General features: G+C 44.9%; 1 protein-coding gene across 1 annotated transcript; it reads right to left on the minus strand.

Moving 5' to 3' along the window:
- Positions 1-3718: 3718 nt before the first annotated feature.
- LOC147574259 (uncharacterized) lies at positions 3719-10963 on the minus strand. Its single transcript, XM_086685459.1, has 3 exons — positions 9316-10963; positions 7328-8140; positions 3719-3820 (listed from the first exon to the last, which is right to left on the minus strand). The coding sequence occupies exons 1-3, from the start codon at positions 10303-10305 to the stop codon at positions 3719-3721; spliced, it is 1905 nt and encodes a 634-aa protein (XP_086541585.1). The 5' UTR covers positions 10306-10963.
- Positions 10964-21489: the final 10526 nt, after the last annotated feature.

Raw genomic sequence — 21489 nt, forward strand, 5'->3', positions numbered from 1 at the left:
TGACCTATGACCTCAAAAAGGGAGTTTCAGTCAAGAAGTAAGAGTAGAAGCCAGACTGCAGTGGGGTGAGAGATGAGCGGGAGGTAAGGAAACAGAAGACAGGGAGGGGTGTCTATTCTTTTTAAGGACCTTGACTGGAAGAGAAAGAAAACACCCCAAGGTCCCAGGATCATTTTTGTAACACAGTAAAAACTCTCCATAGGAGGAAAGAGCGGAAAGAGAGAAGCAGAAGAACAAAAGAGATATTACAGTAATGCAGAAGGATCCCTGAGGAAAGCAAATTGAGATCACCACACCGGTGGAGGAAGCATTAGCCCTGAATAGGAAGAAAGATGCATGTTCACCTCAGAACAGTGGGAGGCAATGTGTGCAACTGCAGAATTTGATGACAAACATAAACATATAAATAAAACCTGGAATTAGTACACATCCAGCTAGGGAGTTACAGAGCTTCTCCAATAGCCGATGACCATCAGTCATTGGCCATTGGTCTCCATTGACGTTAGTCTCCTTGTGTGCTCAGTCTGAGGGAAGTTAGTTTGTAATTGCTGATTTCAAGTTGCTCTCTGATTTCAAGCTGATTTATTAACTAAGGAAAACCCCAACATTCTCTTTCCGCACATGCTCAAAGTTCAAATTTTAAAGAGGAATGTCTTAAATTGGGTTCCTCTGGAAGCAGACCTTGAAATTTGAGTTTTAGTGTGAGTAGTTTGTTTAGGAGGTGATACCAGGAAGCACCAAGAGGGAGATGAGGAAGTGAAATGCAGAAGACAAGGGAGCCATTGCAGGCTCCCCCTGTGGGGAGCTGAGGTTCAGTGTCCTTGGGGAACTCCCCGAGATGGAGCCTAAGAGGCCTTAGAGTTGACCCCCCCTCTATGAGGAGAGGAGGAAACAAGATATTTATCTACCATTAGTCATTGATGAGAGCTACCCCCCAAGGGGGTTGACTCTGCTCCCAGGGGTGTTAACTCCCTGGCACTTCTGGGCTGCTTGGGGGCTAAAGCATGCCTGTATCGATAAGAAAGCTCCAGGCAGAAAGTCATGGATGGCAGCAGTGAGGAAGCTTAGGTAATAGAGGCCAGACACAAATAGTATCTACTATAAGCTCCTGCTCATGAACTGAATCTCTCAATTGCTATCAGTGTTTATATTTTATAGTGCACATGTCTGGAACAGGCGGGAAGTGAGTCTCTCTTAAGTCCATGTGCCCAGCAAGATCTGTCTGAGACTCCTTCCTGCACTGTGGATGGTAGACTCTTAGGATGGGGGTGGGGTTGTGGGGAAAGGACAGCTACAGCTCCCTCTAGTCTTCGGTCATAACGGAACAAATTCTAGGCAGAACACTACCAGAAAGAGTCTCTATTCTTTAGTCACTGAATTTCATCACAAATTAAACATACACAGCTATGAAATCACAATAGAGACATCAAAAATGTAGCCGACTTATAGATAGAACATTATAGATTGAAATTTGCTGCTGCTACTTTCTGGATAAACTTGGGCCAACCGAGGCTTCAGCCTCCGTGTCTGTAAACAAGGATTCTATGGCCTGTCCCATCTACTGCGTCAGGTTGTGAAAATCCAACGAGATCACGCACATGAAAATAATTTAAAACCACGTCACATCCCGAGTATTACTCATCACCATTACTGCAAGAGGTGGCCTTCTCTTTCTTTCTTTCTTCACCAAACAATGCTAACCACGTCCTGTTTGCCTCCCCTGCTCCCCTCCATCTGCCCCTGCTCTCTCCATCCTTATTTGTATGTGTGTGTGTGTTTGCAAACGTCCACACATTTTCTTTGTCCAAATCCTAAACCTTGAGAAGGCAGGCGTCCATTTTTCATGATGAGACTCGCACAACAGGTGTAAACTGAGCCTTTCATGCATTAACCTGAAGTCATGCTCTCAGGAGGAGGAGACCAGCAAGGGAAATGGAGGGTGAGGAAGGAAGGCACTCTGAGCAGTGCCCTCTAGTTCTAAGAAAGAGAGAGAAAAAAACTGAGAGAAAAAGAGAAAAGAAGGAATTCCAAAAGAGGAACATGATCATTTTCACCAAGTTCAAAAGTAAGAGGTCACCTCCTCCAGCTTATCTGAATAGAAGAAACCATGGCATCAATCTGGTGTGACCTGTTTTGATTTATGATTCCACCCCTTCAAGCCTTATTTCCTCTCTCATGTTTGTACGTGGTCTTATTTTCTAGCAAACATCCACTAGTTATGTGAATAAGCATAAATCAATCCAAGCGGTAGCTGTGGGAAGCTTACTGTGTGGCAGGTGCTGTGCTAAATGCCAGAGACACAGAAATGAGTAAGATATAGTCTGTGCCTTCAAGAAGTTATAATTAAGTAAGAGAGAGATATAAACAAATTATAATATACAGTAAGTGCACCAATACAGGCATGTACAAGAGACAGAAATAATTGCGAGGAGGAAATGATTAAATACACAGACAATAAGTCAGAAAAGATATTCTAAAAGAGGTGCTGGCATGGGGTTTGAAGGATGACTAGAACATCCCCAGCCCTGAGATTAAAAAGTTGTAGCATTCCAATCAGAGGCATGGAAGGCAAAGGAGCTATGAAAAGCACAGCTGTGGGTAGAGATAGAGAACAACCATGAATTCCATTATAAGTAGTTTGGACTTGATTCTATAGGCAATAGGGAGCCATAGATGTTTTAAGCAGGAGAGCAATGCAATAGATATATATTTTTGGAATATCACTTTCACAGCTATGTGGAGAATAGTTTGTATTTCTTTTTGGCAAGAGAGGTGGAAACTGGAGACAGGAAGGCGAGTTAAGATGTTATGTTAAAAATCCCATCTCTGAGGTGTATCTAGCAGCCTCCTTTTGAGTGACGTGGTAAGGGCTGAGAAAGGGGTAGGAAAATGGAGATAGGAAGTGATATTTGGGAAATGGCCCTAAGGTGGGTTGAGCACACAGACACTCCAGACTAGTGAGAATTCAGAATCCAGCTTACAGCTCGAGAAGACATTTTTGCAGAGGGGACAGGATTACAAGCAGCCTTTGGGGTAACATGAAGCCTGCACATAATGCTTACAAATACATAAGACATCCAAACAGTCTTCCTGATTCAGCTCAAATTAAATACACTTACTTTCGAAAGGTTAGCGAGCTTGGCTTTTGCTGAAGTGTTTCTTCTTCACACTTCGTTTTAATATTGCGCTGACAAATTGCCTTCGCTTTGAGGATTTATCTCCCTTCAGATGTAGCTCACCAAACAGTGGTTGTAAAGTCATAAAACTTCAAGGTGGTGATTAGCGGTAATGGGGAGAGGGCGGAGGGTGGGGTGCGGTGTGCAGGGAGAGGAGCGTGTGCCGTGCCATTTCTGGAATGGGAGGCATCCCCAGAGCCAGCTGAAAACATCTGCAACCCAGGCTTTCAAGGTGTCATCAGCACCCCCTCTAATCGGCCTTCTGGTTATGCCACCAAGCGAAATTCCGCACTTGTGACAAGTGTGAGTAATCACACGGCCGGGCGGTCCCCTCTCAGAGCTTGTTCAAGGGTGATCCTCAGAGAACAACGATTCCGTTAGAGCCTGGAAGGGGAAAGCTGCCTTCTAATTCAGCTCTGGGCTTCCAAGGATGTTGTCCTGGCAGCCACCAGGCTCTTGTCACTGAGAAATTAACAAAGCAGCGTCAGCTCGGAGCAGGCAGCCCCTTGGTAGGCAAGACTCCTAGGAAAAAATAGTCTGCCTTATTTTGGTCCCTGCTCATGAACTCCCCTAGCAGCAGCATCTCCAAGGTATTTCCGTACACGCAGCTGGCACTGGCTTTTCCAATTTATCGAGACGGAAGCCTGCAAAATACCAGGTATTGTGAGGGCACAGGGACTTTGCATAAGCCTTCCGTTAATGTTAGTTGTTCTTATGGGAGTAGTGGTTCCTTCTTAGCTAGTGGGAGGGAGGGTAATTTCCGTCTGTTACCAGCAGAAGAAATCTCTGTTACGCAATCTTGAACTCACAGAGACCAGAGGTGGAGCAAAATGGTCCTTTATTTTAGTCATGCAATCACCTGTTAGTTCATACAACTGGTGCCCTGAAGTCTGCTTCATTACCGGTGGCCCTCACCCTTCTTCCTTAGCATGGCTTCTGTCTACCAGGGTCAGAGCCCCATCCTGGAGAGAGGGAAAGAGAGTGTCTTTCAGACTTAATGCTCTGGATGGTGGCCCATGTCCTTCTTCTGCTGAAGAGGCAATCCTATTCAAGACAGACAATCTCTTCCTTATACCGTATTGCCTTCCTCTCACAGCAATACTCCAGTGTATTATTATTATACGAACATTGTCTCCATTTTATCATCTTTCTTGCCGGACACCTCCAATCCTATAAGGAATAAAAAAGAGCAAAGAAGGATGAGTGGAAAATAAAAATATGCCCTGCCATATCACTGTTGCTGTCATGCTTGCTATCATTACTATTATCTCTGTGTTTATTATTGGAGCTGGAGATAACAGCTCCCCCACTCAGATCTAAACTCCAAAGATTCGAAAAAGCCTGTGTCTTTCCACAATAAATGTTTGTCTCCATTTTTTCCCCCTAGTGAATAACTCAAAAACCTTTGTGGTTGCAAAAGTTCAGTTATTATAGAAAATGCCTTCATTTTCTAAATGAAAAGGAAAAAAAAAACTATAAAAAGTGTACTGTAATCCAGTAGCCGGTATCAGAAAAACAGTGGCAGGGATTTCAACAAGGTGAGGAGAATTGGTTTATAACACATTAAATCCAAGCATTAGGAGAGATTAGAAAAAAATTAGAAACCAGAGCGTTGGAAAGCTGATTCCAAAGCTGGTTTACAACCGAAAGCAATACCTACGCAGAGCTGAGCCAAGAAGCAAATGGCATGGAGGTCCTTCTGGCTGTTCTGCTCAGAGCCAGGACTGGTTTTGGGGTCCAGGGCATCCTTCGTTGCAGGGTAGGATCAAAGAGAAATAGGTCCCCCCGTCAGAGGCTATAGGAAAGGAGAGCTGATATTACCATCATTTGTTATGAAGAATTCCTTGTTCACATTTGATTGCAGGAAGAAATCTCTCTTTTTTTTTAAGTTTTATTTATTTATTTTGAGAGAGAGAGAGAGACAGAGAGACAGAAAGAGAGTACAAGCAGGGGAGGGGCAGAGAGAGAGAGAGAGAGGGAGAGAGAGAGAATCCCAAGCAGGCTCCTCCCTGTTAGTGCACGACCAGAGACTGGGCTCCACCTCATGAACCTTGAGAATGTGACCTCAGCCGAGATCAAGGGTCCTATGGTTAACCGTCTGAGCCACCCTGATGCCCCAGGAAGAAAACTCTCAAAAACAATCAAGAATACAACCTTTTAGGGGCATGTGGATGGCTCAGTCGGTTAAGTGGCCAACTCGTGATCTCGAGTCAGGTCATGATCTCAAGGTGGTAAGACTGAGTATGGAGCCTGCTCGGGATTCTCTCTCTCTCTCTCTCTCTCTCTGCCCCTCCCCTCTGTGTGCATGCACTCTCTCTCTCTCCAAATTAATAAGTAAACTTTGAATAAATAAATAAATAAATATTATATTTATTATAAATATATAAATAATAATAATTAATAAATAAATAAATTCTGAAGATTTCAATGGTGGTGGTACTTTTTTAACGTTTCTTGGATGTAAGTTATTATTTTAGTCTCCAATTCAACTTTGAAAACTGCTTCCCAAGTCCCAGCCTGCCCCCAGAGAGTGACAAAGGTGAGCTTTCAAGCCAGAAAATAAACCCTTGTAAAAATATATTTTTTCTATGTTCAGATTATAGCACAATATGTGTACATGGGTAGCTTTCACTAATAGCACAAACTTCCTAATTATACTGTATGGGCCTGCTATATTTTCTTCCTTACCTTCCAGGGGAGAGTTAGGTATTGATACATTATTCATGTCTGCTCAGATCACAGTAAACCTAATGGACATCTTGCCTGCCTCACATCCAAGGTGAGAGGAAAGGGGGGGGGGGGGGCGTGTACCTTACAGTTACTACTCTTCCTGGTTCCCTTCTCCGCAGAGCAGCCTGAGGGATTCTTTAAGACAATGGTTCTCAGCAGGGTACCTTCCACAAGACAACTGGCATTGTCTGAAGACATTTTGGCTTGGGGGATGGGGGTTCTACTGGCATCAGGCAGGTAGAAGCCTCAGGCGCTGCTAAACAGCCCAGGGGAACACTCCCCACAACTAATAATTATCTGACCCCAAATGTCAATAATGCTGCAGTTTGAGAAACTACTTCGAAACCTGAGTTAGATCATGTTGCTTTTTGTGCCTAAGTCACTCCAACAGCTTTCCCCCACACTGAGAATGAAATTCACCTCTTTTGAAAATGCTTGTATATAAATAAATAAGCAAAACACAAACAAGCAGCAGGATTCGTTTGCCATCCTCTGCGATCTTGTTGAAAATAAATCTTAAGTTGAACCAAAAGGGACTATGGGATAAACGTCATATGATTGAGGACAGAACATTCACATCTAAAGGTTGCTGGACTTCATAGCTGGGTAAGGTGTGGAAGAAGTCCATTTTAGGTAGTGACTAATGTTATGCCCAGAACTCGTGATCCCCAAAGACCACTAGGGAGCCGAGTCCGATGCAAAAGCAAAAGAGCCTTTATTCGAGCTAGCTCGAGCTCAATCCCCTACCTGCACCGACGCAGAGGTGAGATACCAGGGAGAGAGAGCAAGTTTCAAAAGCACAAAGGTTTTATAGGGGTCTAGGGGCAGTTGGTGAGGTAATGGCTATGGCCTCAGCCGATTGGCTGGAGAAGGGTCCTGGGGAAGGGTCCAAGTCCTGTTAGGCAGGTGGGGGGGGGGGTACTCAAGGGGAGGAGGTGTGGTCAAGGTGAAGGACACAGAACAAGATGGAGTCGGCCAGCGTAGGCCTGCCCTTTCATTCCCCCCTTGTCATGTAGCTTAAGGACCCAATCATGGGACCGGCTGCATTTATGGTGACAAGGGGAACAGAGTTTGGAGGTTTACGCAAAGTTCTGGGAGCCAAGTGTCCCTGGGGTGGCTCTGGGACGTCTGATTAAGTATTGTCCCCGAGCTGGTGTCTATGATCTGCCAGGTGATGTTTTGGGGGGCGTGGGGACTCCCGGCAGCATGAGCAATGACAAGCAGAGTTAACAGATTTACCAATATTAGGTGGGTCGAATGCGCTATAGCTTGAGCTTGAGTGGGTTGTGTTGGTCCCGACTGATGGCCCATCGCGTGACGAAGTCCTTCTGGATCGAGGAGGGGTCCGCTGGCCAAACGTGGGTGTTATGGACCCAGGTCGCGATGCCGTCTACTTTGAGAGCGGTGGGGGTTGTCAACACCACGATGTAGGTTCCCTTCCAGCGTGGTTCAAGGGTCTCTCGGTGGTGCCTCTTGACGTAGACCCAGTTTCCCAGCCTGTACTGATGAGGTGTCGGGATCAGGCCAGCCTCATAGATGGCACAAAGGCGCGGCCAAATGTCCTCGTGCGCCCTCTGGAGCCCTCTCAAGGAAAGAAAAAGTTCTTGATCTTTAAACTCAGCAATAAGTTCAGCTCGAAGGCTGGGAATAACAGGGGGTGGCCTGCCAAACATGATCTCGTAGGGAGTAAAACCCAGAGTGTAAGGAGTGTTTCTAACCCGGTAAAGGGCGTACGGTAGGAGAGTCACCCAGTCCCCACCAGTCTCCATGGTTAATTTGGTAAGGGTCTCTTTCAGGGTTCTATTCATTCTTTCTACCTGTCCTGAGCTCTGGGGCCTATAAGCACAATGTAATTTCCAGTTTGCCCCCACCGCCTTGGCTACTGCCTGTGTTACCTGCGAGATAAAAGCTGGTCCATTGTCTGATCCTACCATGGCAGGAAAACCATACCTGGGTAAGATGTCTTCTAGTAGCTTCTTAGCCACCATCTGAGCTGTTGCATGCTTGGTTGGGTATGCCTCCACCCAGCCAGAGAAGGTGTCTGTGAATACTAAAAGATATTTATAACCATACTTTCCTGGTTTGACTTCAGTGAAGTTGACTTCCCATTGGGCTCCCGGTCTGGTGCTTCTGAACCTGGTTCCTTTTTTATTTGATGTGGCTCTCACGTTGGTGAGTTGGCAGGTCTTGCAGGCAGATACAACTTGCTCTATTTTGGTGTCCTGTTGGTGAATCTTGATTCCGGCATGTCGGATTAAGTCTTTTAATTTTCGGGCCCCCATGTGAGTAGACCGATGCATGTGCTCTAATATTGAGACTCCGAGCTGGTCTGGCAGCACAAGCTCCTTGTTAGGTGTATATCACCGTCCCTTTATCTCCTGGGCCATGGGGAGTTTCTTGATCTGCTGTAACTCCTCCTGGGAGTATTTGGGCTGGTCTGGTAAAACTGGGTCTCCGGGTCCGGTAGTTGTTAAGCCACTTTCTAGCTCCCAAAGTTAGCGCCTTGGTAAGGGCGACGAGCTCTGCTTGCTGGGCTGATGTTCCGGAGGGTAGAGCCTCCGCCCATATGGTGTCCGTATGTACCCGCTGCACCCACATACCTGTGTCCAGCTTGCACAAAGCTGCTGTCATCAGTGAACCAAGTAGCCTCGGCATAGGGGAGGGGCCAGTCGGTCAGGTCCGTCCAGAATCCATGTACTTGTTCCAGGATTCCCGCACAGTCATGTAGTGGAGCACCTAGGTCAGGGCCAGGCAGCAGGGTTGCAGGATTGAGGGCTGCACTGGGGTGGAACCGCACTCGTGGAGGGTTGAGTAGGAGGCTCTGGTAATGAGTCATACATGTATTGCTCATCCATCTATCCGGAGGCTGTTTCAGGACCCTTTCAATGGCGTGTGGGGTCGTGATCCAGATCTCCTGTCCTAGGGTCAGTTTGTCTGCATCCTTGACTAGGAGTGCTGTCGCCGCAATAATTCTTAGGCATGGCGGCCAGCCGGCAGCCACTGGGTCTAGTTTCTTAGACAGGTAAGCCACTGGGCGGTTACAGGGGCCTAAGGCTTGAGTTAGAACCCCTTTTGCTATTCCCTTATGTTCGTCTACAAAGAGGTGGAAGGGCTTTGTAATGTCTGGTAGGCCCAGGGCTGGGGCACTTAGGAGGGCCTTTTTTAACTGATTAAAGGCAGTTTCTTCTTTTTCAGCCCATTTAAATGTTTTCCCCTCTTTGGTAGCTTCATATAGGGGCCTGGCAATCTCAGCAAAACCTGGAACCCAGAGGCGGCAGTAGCTGGCTGATCCTAGGAATTCCCTCACTTCTCTTCGGGAGGTGGGAGTACGGATCTTTAGGACAGTTTCTTTTCTGGCATCTGATAACCGCTGCTGTCCGCCCTCCAGGACATATCCCAGGTAACTTACCCTCTCCCTGCATATCTGAGCCTTCTTCACGGATGCCCGGTACCCTAAGGCCCCCAGGGTAGCCAGCAGGTCCTGGGTCCCTCGCTCACAGTCTTTGGCCGTGTCGGCAGCAATCAGGATGTCATCTACGTACTGTAGGAGGGTGAGGCCAGGGTGCTCCCTTCTGTACTCACCCAGGTCCTCGTGTAGTGCCTCGTCGAAGATGGTGGGTGAATTTTTGAATCCCCGAGGTAGCCATGTCCAGGTGAGTTGCCCACTGTAGCCCTCCTCCGGATCATGCCACTCGAAGGCGAACAAGGGTTGGCTCTGGGGTGCCAGCGGCAGACTGAAGAAGGCATCCTTTAAATCTAGTACAGTATACCAGACCCTGGAGGGTGCCAAGGAGCTCAAGAGAGTATATGGGTTGGGAACATTTGGGTGTATGTCCGCGACCCTCTTATTTACTTCCCGGAGGTCTTGTACCGGTCGGTAGTCATTTGTGTGAGGCTTTTTGACCGGCAGTAAGGGGGTGTTCCAGGCAGACTGGCAAGGAACTAGTACCCCTAGGCTTCGTAGTCTCCGGATGTGTGGCTGGATCCCCTTCCGGGCCTCCTGAGACATGGGGTATTGTTTGATCCTTACCGGACTCTCTCCTGGCTTGAGCTCTACCAGGACTGGGGTCCTGTGAGTGGCTAGTCCCATCCCCCCCGTCTCTGCCCAAACCGAGGGGAATTCTTGTAGCCATCTGTCTATATTATCCTCTCTTGGGAGCGCCTCCTGGTGGAGAAGGTATTCATCCTCCAGTTTCATGGTCAGTACCTGGATGGGGTGGCCCTTGCCATCGGTGACCTGAGGCCCCCCTTGTCTGAAAGTTATCTGAGCTCCAATCTTGGTCAGTAAGTCCCATCCTAACAGCGGGTAGGGGCATTCTGGTATTACCATAAAGGAGTGGGATACCCGGCCCGTTCCCAAATCTACTGTTCTTTGGGTAGTCCATGAATACTGGCTCATACCAGTTGCCCCTTGTACCCAGGACTTCTTGCTGGCTAGTTTTCCTTGTGGGGTGCGGAGGACCAAATGTTGTGCTCCGGTGTCGACAAGGAAGTCAACAGGGGTCCCCTCCACTTTAAGAGTTACCCTGGGTTCGGGGAGAGGGTCCGAACCCCGACTCCCCTAATCACTTAGTTCATCTAGCTCTAGGACTTTTACTCGATCAGTCTTGCTTCCCTTCCCGCCGGCCCTTTTTGGACAATCTCGGGCCCAATGCCCTATCTCCTTGCAGTGTGCGCACTGATCCTTCTGCAGCCTCTGCTTCCCCCCCTTGGTGGTTCCTTTACCTTTTCTTGCGTTGTCTGCCAGCTGCCGGAGATGGCGGTCTCGTTTCTCGGGGAAGTCAGCAGTGGTAGCTAGTAGTATTCTGGCCAGGTCTCGAGTCTGCTTACTGCTGGCAGCCACCATGACGCGAGCCTGCTTGTCCTCAGGAGACTCCCGGTTATTATATACCTTTTCGGCTACCACCAGTAAGTCCTGCAGACTTTTTTTCTCCTAGTCTATCTATTTTCTGTAATTTTCTCCTAATGTCTATGGCCGATTGGTTTACAAAGGCCATGATAACAGCTGCCTTGCTTTCCGGAGCCTCTGGATCCATGGGGGTATAGGTACGGAATGCCTCCATAATCCGTTCTAAAAAGGCATCCGGAGATTCATCTTTTCCCTGTTGTACATTTCCTACCTTGGCCAAATTGGTTGGCTTTCTAGCAGCCATTCGGAGACCCCCCATTGGAGTCTGGCGGTAGACCCGGAGCCTTTCCTTACCTTCTGCCGTGTTGAAATCCCACTGGGGCCGAGTTAAGGGGAAGGAAGCATCTATCTGAGCCTGGTTGGTGGTGGGATTCCCGTCTGAGCCCGGAACTAGTTTTCAGGCCCCATTGAGGATTCATTCTCTTTCTTCAGTCGTGAACAGGACCTGCAAAAGCTGCTGGCAATCATCCCACGTGTGCTGATGGGTAAAAAGAACAGAGTCTAATAAATCAATAAGCCCTGCCAGTTTCTCGGAAAACTTAGGATTCTGAGCTTTCCAATTGTAGAGGTCACTAGTGGCAAAAGGCCAATAGTGATGGGGCTGATTCCCCTCTGTGTCTGGGGGTCCGGTGTTTCGCAGAAGCAGAATAGTGGAGTCGGCGGCGGAGGCGGATTGCTCCTTCTGAGCCCTTTGTCTGGTAAAGGGCGGGCTTCCCACTGGAGCGTTTCCGCCTCCCGCTCTTGGAACAGCGTCTGCCTCCCCCGGAGGGGGAGGATGGTGTTCTTCTGGCATCCTAGAGGGGTTATATGGGGGAGGAAAAATTAATTCTTCTTCAGTACCCCCCTGTAGGACAGGGTAGAGGGGTGCTGAAGGCTGGGTAAGACTTTTCTTCTTCTTTGTCTCCTGCAAGGCAAGAATGGGTTTGGCTCCAGAGGGAGCGAGGCTAGGAAGGGCTTAAGCCAAGAGGGTAGGTAGAAGGGTAGTCTGAGTCTGTCCCATAATGTCCATCCAGTAAGTCCACAGAACAAAACAGAGAAACATAAAAACAGACAAACAGAGGGCCCCTAGAAAGTCTTCCAACCAAAACAGATGAGGGGATTCCACGGCCCTCCAAAAGGGAGAATTGGAACGTCTTCTGAAACTCCCCGCCCGTGGTCCTCCTGTGCGTCCACTTAGACCGCGTTGGGCACTACCAGAATTCCAGAAATGAGCTCACACAGAAAAGACAGAACAAACAGATAGACACTAACCGTGGCCAGTCAGGCTCTCTGGGTCGGGGGTCCCTCGGGGGTCTTGGGGATCCCGGATGAGCCCCCAAATGTTATGCCCAGAATTCGTGATCCCCAAAGACCACTAGGGAGCTGAGTCCGATGCAAAAGCAAAAGAGCCTTTATTCGAGCTAGCTCGAGCTCAATCCCCTACCTGCACCGACACAGCAGTGAGATACCAGGGAGAGAGAGCGAGTTTCAAAAGCACAAAGGTTTTATTGGGGCCTAGGGGCAGTTGGTGAGGTAATGGCTATGGCCTCAGCTGATTGGCTGGGAAAGGGTCCGAGTCCTGTTAGGCAGGTGAGGGGGGGGGGGTTACTCAAGGGGAGGAGGTGTGGTCAAGGTGAAGGACACAGAACAAGATGGAGTCAGCCGGCGTAGGCCCACCCTTTCAACTAATATGATCAAAGAAGCAACAGTGGGGAAACGAAAGACACGTAAGGAGTGACTAAGCCAGCTGGAATTGGGGGTTCAGATATGGGAGGCAGTAGTAGGGAAGGGAATGAAAAGTCAGATGGATTTACTTTGGAGGGTTCTGAATGATGTGAAGCCATGGAAGATTCTCAGACCAAGCCACAAGTAGATTGTTCTGGCAGCATAGGGCACTACAGATTAGAGAAGAATGAGCGGAGACAGGAAACAGGAAATTTACAAAAATCTTCTGAGTGTGATGTCACTTGCACCTGAACAAGAGTGAAGGCAGTGAGAATGGACAGGAAGGTGGCAAAACATTCACAGTTCGCGAGGGTTTTAAAAATCCATCCAGGAACAATTGGTAAGTGCAAGTGGGCCAGAAAAAAGAACTCGGTGCTAAAAATATAAGAAAGAAATTCCCACTCTAGAAACTCCTAGTTCCGTGAACATGATTCATTCATTCGTTCATTCGTGGCTAAATATTTAATGACTGTCCATATGTGCCAACCAAAGTTTTAGGGTGTTTGCAATTCAGCAAAGAACAAAACAAGTAGATGTCTCCCTCGTGAAGTTGATATTCCGGTGGGGAAGATACATAGTCAACAAGTATGAGAACACAAATGTTCAGTTCTATGATTTTGGTAAGTAAATATTGAGAGCCCAGCCTCTAGTCCAGATTCTTGGAGGAGAAACAAAAGTACATTTGAAGCATAAGCTCAGAGTCTTACAGCCTTGCTGGCAAGGCAAAACTGATGCACAGGACACAGACAATGACATGAGACAACATAAGATAGCACTATATGGTTTACAAAGCTTATACCACCTCACTTATTTGACCCTCACAAGTACTCTTTGAAGTAAAAGTGTTGATGGCTCTATTACAGAAGAGGAAACAGAACCTCAGTGATTTATCAATCGAAGCCCCTAGAGCTAAAAAGCAGCAGAGCTTGTACCCTCTCTAGCCATGAGGCATCGCCCTGCTCATCCCCCAGGAGTAGAGGGGCACCTGTTGCCAGCTATGACCTCCTGAGGCCACATGCGTCCACCGACGAGTGTTTCTTTGCTAATGCTGCTTTTAATCTCAACCAGTAATTCAGGTGTGATCCAAGGACATGGGTCATCCTTAAGACAGTATGTAGATTCAGATTCCGGTCCCCACAGTGCCAGATTACAAGGAGACATCACTTCTGGGGGCTCTGTGGGTAACTGGAGCCAGAGTGAGAGGCAGTTAAGTAAAGGCACATGGAGGCATCCGATTTACTCCCCGCCTTCTTTATCATTTCACCATCATCAGGGGCCATTTGGGGAGCTGCCATTTAGGACACGGCTTCCAGAAATTCGTTTTAAAAATCTCAACTTTTCTGCGGCACCTGGGTGGCTCCGTCGATTACCTGCCCGACTCCTGATCTCAGCTCAGGTCACGATCTCATGGTTCGAGCCACGCTCTGGTTCCTCGATGACAGCACGAAGCCTGGGATTCTGTTTCTCTCTCTCTCTCTCTCTCTCTCTCTCTCTCTGCCCCTCCCGTGCTCTCTCTCTCTCTCTCTCAAAATAAAGAAATAAACTTAAACAAATCAGAACTTTTCTTTCAGAAGCAGCATGACTCAGTAGCAAGGCTGGAGTAAAGTAGCATGCCAGAGTGGTTACAACGTCGTGTATATAAACAACCTACAGTTTGGACACTGAGGATCTTGATTCAAGTCAGATTAGATGCTTCATAGAATGTGACTTTGGGAACCAAAGAACCGTTATCAGACTCAGCATCTTCCTGTGTAAAATGAGGAGTAGGACCATAAAGTACCATGAACCATGTAAAGAGCATTAACTGAAGGTGTAAAAATGTATTGTTAACTTTGGTTACTCGCGAGGTATTTTTCTCTCGGATATTTCCGTATGACGTGAGAAAAATAAAGACATAGTTGTGAAGAGCAAATGAGACAAGTATTGTAAATTATAATGATGGGTATGAGTGTAAGTTGTCATCACTGACAGCTATCACCCAAAAATCCTGCCTCACCAGGCAAAGACAACTCCTCTGGGTTTGTCTCTACAAATCCACGTGCCTGCTCAGTACCCAAGAGAGGGTATCCCACAGGACTCAAGAGTGTAGGCTTTAAAGGGTGCCTGGGTGGCTCAGTTGGTTAAGCGTCTGACTTCCGCCCACGTCATGATCTCACGGTTCATGAGTTCAAACCCGCGTCGGGCTCTATGCTGACAGCTCAGAGCCTGAAGCCTTCTTCTGATTCTGTGTCTTCCTCTCTCATTCTGTCCCTCCCCCACTCATGCTCTGTCTGTCTGTCTGTCTCTCTCTTAAGAATTAACATCTTTAAAAAAGAGTATAAGCTGTACAGTCTAGAAAACTGATATTTGAATGCTAGCTCTACCCCTTTGCAAGTATTTAAACTAAAGTCCATTTCCTAAAACCCTATTAAAATCATGTTGTGGCGGGGCACCTGGGTGGCTCAGTCGGTTGAGTGTCCGGCTTCTGCTCAGGTCATGATCTCACGATTTATGGGTTCGGGCCCCACATCGGGGCTGACAGCTCAGAGCCTGGAGCCTGCTTCGGACTCTTTGTTTCCCTCCCTCCGCCCCTCCCCCTGCTCGTGCTCTGCCTCTGTATCTTCCTCAAAAATAAATAAACATTAAAAAAATTTTTTAAAAAAAGATCATGTTGTGGTGTTTTACTTCTTCCACTTTATCTGTCAAATGATCTTACATTTTTTATCCTCTCATCCCTTTGTTCCAGTATGGAATATTTACTTACCAATCTTTGTCTTCCATTCCATGAATTCTCTCTTTTTTAAATGTTTACCTATTTTTGAGAGAGAGAGGAGAGAGAGAGAAAGAGAGAGAGAGAGAGTGGGGCAGGGGCACACAACATGCCAAGTGGGCTCCACACTGACAGCAGAGAGCCCGATGTGGGCCCCAAACTCATGAACCACAAGACCATGACCTGATCTGAAATTCAGTGCTCAACCAACTGAGCCACCCAGGTGCCCCAGTGAATTCTCTCTTAAGCTATGCTTAAGCTACTCTTTGGTCTGTCTATTGAGGGGTTTTTTTGTTTGTTTGTTTCCTCATTCTATCTTTTGTAAATGTGTATTTAGCTCCTTGCCAAATATATCTTTGTTCATAAGTGCCTCTTTCTCACCATTGTCTCTGTAACTTATTTTATCTCTTTGCACATTTACCCATAATTAACACCTGTATTGGAGTTCCATTTCCCAAAATTCATTGCCCATGATTTCTCTAATTAGCCCCATTAGTTGACTATTTTTCTAGCATTGTTTAAAAATGTGTGTGCTTTACAGCAAAGGAAACAACCAACAAAACTAAAAGGAACCAACAGAATGGGAAAAGATACTTGCAAATGACATATCGGATAAAGAAGACATCCGGATAGCCAACAGGCACATGAAAGATGCTCAACGTCGCTCCTCATCAGGGAAATACAAATCAAAACCACACTCAGATATCACCTCACACCAGTCAGAGTGGCCAAAATGAACAAATCAGGAGACTATAGATGCTGGAGAGGATGTGGAGAAACAGGAACCCTCTTGCACTGTTAGTAGGAATGCAAATCGGTGCAGCCACTGGAAAACAGTGTGGAGGTTCCTCAGAAAATTAAAAATAGACCTACCCTATGACCCAGCAATAGCACTACTAGGAATTTACCCAAGGGATACAGGAGTACTGATGCATAGAGGCACTTGTACCCCAATGTTTATAGCAGCACTCTCAACAATAGCCAAATTATGGAAAGAGCCTAAATGTCCATCAACTGATGAATGGATAAAGAAATTGTGGTTTATATACACAATGGAGTACTACGTGGCAATGAGAAAGAATGAAATACGGCCTTTTGTAGCAACATGGATGGAACTGGAGAGTGTGATGCTAAGTGAAATAAGCCATGCAGAGAAAGACAGATACCATATGTTTTCACTCTTATGTGGATCCTGAGAAACTTAACAGAAACCCATGGGGGAGGGGAAGGAAAAAAAAAGAGGTTAGAGTGGGAGAGAGCCAAAGCATAAGAGACTCTTAAAAACTGAGAACAAACTGAGGGTTGATGGGGGGGGGTGGGAGGGAGGGAGGGTGGGTGATGGGTATTGAGGAGGGCACCTTTTGGGATGAGCACTGGGTGTTGTATGGAAACCAATTTGATAATAAATTTCATATATTGGGAAAAAACATGTGTGCTTTATAAGTTTTGTCTGTGGGCTGATCCTCAGTGGTCCCTCAGAATTGTTTTCTAAGGGTGCTGCAGATGTTCCTGTGTTTGAAGAAGCCCTTAAGGGGCTGTTTTGTGAACACCCATGCTTGGGCCTAATAGAGCCCAGGCCAATGTTTACATTAGTTTCCATCTATGGGCTTTTACACAAAAGGATGGCATACACAGTCATATGTGGTTCAGCATTTTTTATTCAATTTCCCACAATTAACTCTGCTTATAGCCATGACTTGGGGGAGTTGACTTACTTTCTGGAAGCATCCTTGAGGTGATAGGTTAAAGTTTTCCAAAAGGGAGTCCTTTCTTGTCTTCCAGATTTTAAAAGGAACCATAGTTCCTATTCCAGTTACATAAGGAGTCTGAGACTTTGATACCAATTTCTATGAATGTGTTTAGACATCAGCCGTTAAGGCACATATCTTGTGCAATTGCCCTATGAGCCATGCAATTTCATGCACCTCTGGGACTACACTTCCATTGTGGTGGAATAGTGCATAAGTGTTTTTAAAAATTCTTAGCTTGGCTTGGTTCTATATTTAAATGACAGTGATAATTATAATAATCTCATCATTTTCATCAAGCATTTCCATCTGTTTAAAATTGAGGGAAGAGACTCATGTAACTCATTTGTCCATCTCTACTGGAAGATCCTCCTTGACTTACTTTGGAGATGGTACTTTGTTCATTATAATCCTAGATTCAGTATAATTCTCTCCCATTCTTAAGACATCATAAAAATGAACAAACACAACATTATCTAAAATACCAAAATCTAAACTAGTAAGTTCTAATATTCTAGTTTAAAAAAAAATCAAACAGATGAAGCCATCAGGGGAAACCATCTCAGTGGACCTCTCCTTTTGATGCTAAAACTGGAATTACTGCCAGCTCGCTAATTTGTGAGAGAGAAAGAGAGACAGAGAGATAGAATAACAAGAGACACTCCCCTAGGAACCACATGATTTCTTTTTTTTTTTTTTAATTTTTTTTCAACGTTTATTTATTTATTTTTGGGACAGAGAGAGACAGAGCATGAACGGGGGAGGGGCAGAGAGAGAGGGAGACACAGAATCGGAAACAGGCTCCAGGCTCCGAGCCATCAGCCCAGAGCCTGACGCGGGGCTCGAACTCACGGACCGCGAGATCGTGACCTGGCTGAAGTCAGACGCTTAACCGACTGCGCCACCCAGGCGCCCGAATGATTTCTGATACTGATAGTGATCACAGAGAACAGGAACTCCAGATCTGATCCTAACAGGAGACACACCGAGTTAATTTTCATCCGCTTTCCTTAAAAACAAAACAAAACAAAACAGAAAACAGGGGCACCTGGGTGGCTCAGTTGGTTAAGCATCTGACTTCAGCTCAGGTCACATCACCATCTCACAACTTGTGAGTTCAAGCCCCGCGTTGGGCTCTGTGCTGACAGCTGGGAGCCTGAAGCCTGTTTTGGATTCTGTGTCTCCCTCTCTCTCTCTGTCCCTACCTCGCTCACACTGTTTCCCTCTAGCTCTCAAAAATAAATAGACATTAAAAAAAAAAAAAAAAACAAATCAGTGCAATTGTTTGCAAGTAGTTTATCATGTAGTTTTAAGATACATATTAAGAAAAGAACCTGGGGCACCTGGGTGGCTCAGTCAAGCATCAGACTCTTGATTTCCAATCAGGTCATGGGATCAAGCCCCAAGTTGGGCTTCTTGCTGATAGCAAAGGAGTCTGCTTGGGATTCCTTCTCTTCCTCTCTATCTGCCTCTCCCCTGCTCGCTTGCTCTCTCTCTCTCTCTCTCTCAAAATAAATAAATAAACTTAAAAAAATGAATGCCATTAAAAAAACCCCACAAAATTGGTGTTTGGGGAAGACACTTCACCCTGTAGTCTACATCCTATAATAGGCTTTTCAGCTTGAGTGATTTCCCTTTAAGGATTGGAAACCTATGAACTTTATTTTCATAGAACAACTAGTATACATTTGTAGACAGCTAGCCTGATCCTGAAATATTCCTACAGCCAAAATTCAGGCTGCAGCTCATTTCTCAGGCTTCCAGTTTTGCCAAAACAATAAGCTAGATAACCAGAAAGTGTCCTCACTTAGAACACTTAGGAGGTCTAAACAAATATATTGAACATCCTTTAAACTCATAGCTAAACTTGCGATTAAGTAAGAGAGATTCTCAGGGATCAGATATGAAGAGAATATTGAAAAGTACAAATGTCAGCAGGTGAGAGGAGGTTGCAATGGCCCTAGGAGGTGCCGTCAGCTTCAATGATGTGTTTTATATTCTTATATTTTATTACCATGGTAGATGAAATCTTGGGCCAATGGGAAACAGGGAAAGGAAACGAACTCCTACATAAAGCTGAGACCCTTGACAGCTGGATTAGTAAAATATATCAAAAAGACTTTGTCTGAGTCTCCTTGGTATTTGAATGAGAAAACAGAATTCCCTTAAAAATTCATAACGATGCAACTGTACCACATAGATTTGGGGTCAAATGTAGAGCATCTGCATAGAGTTCTTTTGAACAAAGAAAAGGATATTAAATTGATCCCAATTTGTAATACTTCAAAGCTCTTGCCAAAGAAAATTCGAAACCACCTTAGAAAAGCATGCCCTTTAGCCAAGTCATATAGGATTTCCACAGGAAGGCCAGTGTAAGGAAGCTTCACATTAAAAAATGTAAAGGTCATGAGGAAACAACAAACCATGAGCAAGAGTCAGTATATACACACACACACATACATGCACACACACATATACACACACATACATCTACACACATACACACATACACACACATACACACACACGCACAGAATTAGGCTACCAAGAACATCAGATTGTAGAATAATCTGAAATTATAAATAATTCTATTGAAAATTATTAATCATATCATATAAGGAATTAAGACATACAAGTAGTTTATGAAAAAAAAGAACAGAGATATTTGAGAAATAAACACCTAACACTTGCAGAGATAGAAAACCTTATCATTTAAATTAAAATAGAGCAAATGGGTTAAAGAACAAATTGGAAACAATTTCAGAGAGCTGGAAAATACAGGAAAGAAAATTACTCCTCATGAATTACTGATGGGGCACCTGGATGTCTTAGCCAGAAGAGCATGAATCTCTTGGTCTCAGGGTTGCGAGTTCAAGCCCCATGTTGGACATGGAACCTACTGAAAAATGAAGAGAAACACTGAAAAATTAAAAGATAAAACAATATAAAAGGAAAGTTAAAAAACATAGGGTTAGAGAGAAGATTTTCCATATATCTTGTAGGATTTCCAGACAAATAGGTCTTTGTGGCCTTGGATTTAAGCAATTATTTCTTAGATATGATATCAAAAGTACAGTGAGCAAAGAAAAGCAGACACACTGGATTTCATGAAAATTAAAACTTTTGTATTTTAAAAGACACAAGAAAATGAAAAGAAGTCACAAAATGGGAGAAAATATTTGCAAATCATGTGTCTGATAAGGATCTAAGCCATAATATGTAACTAATTCTCAAAACTCAACAATAAAAAGATAACCCAATGTTAAAATGGTGCAAAGGATGTAAGCTGATATTTCTCCAAAGATGATACACGAATGGCCAATAAGCCCATGAAAAATGCTCAACATCATTATTCACTGGGAAAATGGAAACCAAATCATGAGATACTACTTGATGCTTTCTAAAATATGTACAATAAAAAATGGCAATTACAAGTATTGATGAGGATATGCAGAAATTGTAACCCTCACACACTACTGGTGGGAATTTAAAATAGTGTAGCCATTTTGGACAATAGTGTGGAAGTTCCTCAAAAAGTGAAACATCGAATTATGTTGTGATGTAGCAATTTTCCACTCTAGTAGACAAAACAGTTGAAAGCATGTCTACATGAAAGCTTATGCATAAATGCCCGTAGCAGCATTATTTATGTTAGTCAAAAAGTGGAAACAATTCAAATGCCCATTGACTGTTGAATGGATAAGCAAATATGGCATGTTCATATGATGAAATATTATTCAGCCATAGAAAAGGAAGTGCTGTCTCATGCTGCAGTGTGGATGACCCTTGAAAACATTGTGCTGAGTAAAAGAAGCCAGAAAAAAAAAATAAACAGTCACATATGGTGTGATACCATTTTTATATGTGATGACCACAATCATCAAATCCATATAGACCTAGAAAGGATTAGTGTTCACCAAGAGCTGGTAGAAGAGGGTACTGAGGACCACTAACGGACATGGCGTTACTTTTGGGGTGATGAAAATGTTCTCAAATTAGATAGCAGCGGTGGTTGCACTACTTTGTGAATGTCCTAAAAACCATTCAACGCACACTTTAAAAGGGTGAATTTAAGGTAAGTGAATTAGATCTCAAAAAAAAAAAAAAAAAAAAAAGAAAGGAAATAAATAAAGGAGCCCACTGTACAAACTTGTCAAACTCTACTCACATCACCTCTATGAATATCTCATGAGCCAAAGCATGCCACATGATGTATGGGGGACAGGGAATCATACTTTGTCCATGGAGGTACTGGGGAAAGACAGGATATTTCCTGAGCAATAATCTAATGGACCACAGACCATAAATAAATCATAACTTTGGGTATATGAAATCATGGAGGAATAAAAATACTGGGCAAACTCAATATGTAAGGTCAGTGACTTAAAGCATTTTAAGGTTATTGTATTGATTAAGTGGAGGGTAAAATATTCATTAACTTTAGACTTAGTCAAGAAGCACATTACACCTCTA

This window comes from Puma concolor, chromosome E1, assembly GCF_028749965.1.
Source record: "Puma concolor isolate L17-30 chromosome E1, mPumCon1.1.hap2, whole genome shotgun sequence".
Taxonomy (NCBI): Eukaryota; Metazoa; Chordata; class Mammalia; order Carnivora; family Felidae; genus Puma; species Puma concolor.

What these genes read in the sequence shown, in the direction of transcription:
- LOC147574259 (XM_086685459.1), bottom strand. Translation starts at nt 10,305, where the DNA reads ATGAGCCAGTATTCATGGACTACCCAAAGAACAGTAGATTTGGGAACG. An exon ending in CTCAGATATGCAGGGAGAGG is followed by an intron (nt 8,141 to 9,315) that starts GTAAGTTACCTG and finishes GCCGGAATCAAG; the next exon opens with ATTCACCAACAGGACACCAA. An exon ending in GGAAGGGAACCTACATCGTG is followed by an intron (nt 3,821 to 7,327) that starts GTGTTGACAACC and finishes GGTATTTTGCAG; the next exon opens with GCTTCCGTCTCGATAAATTG.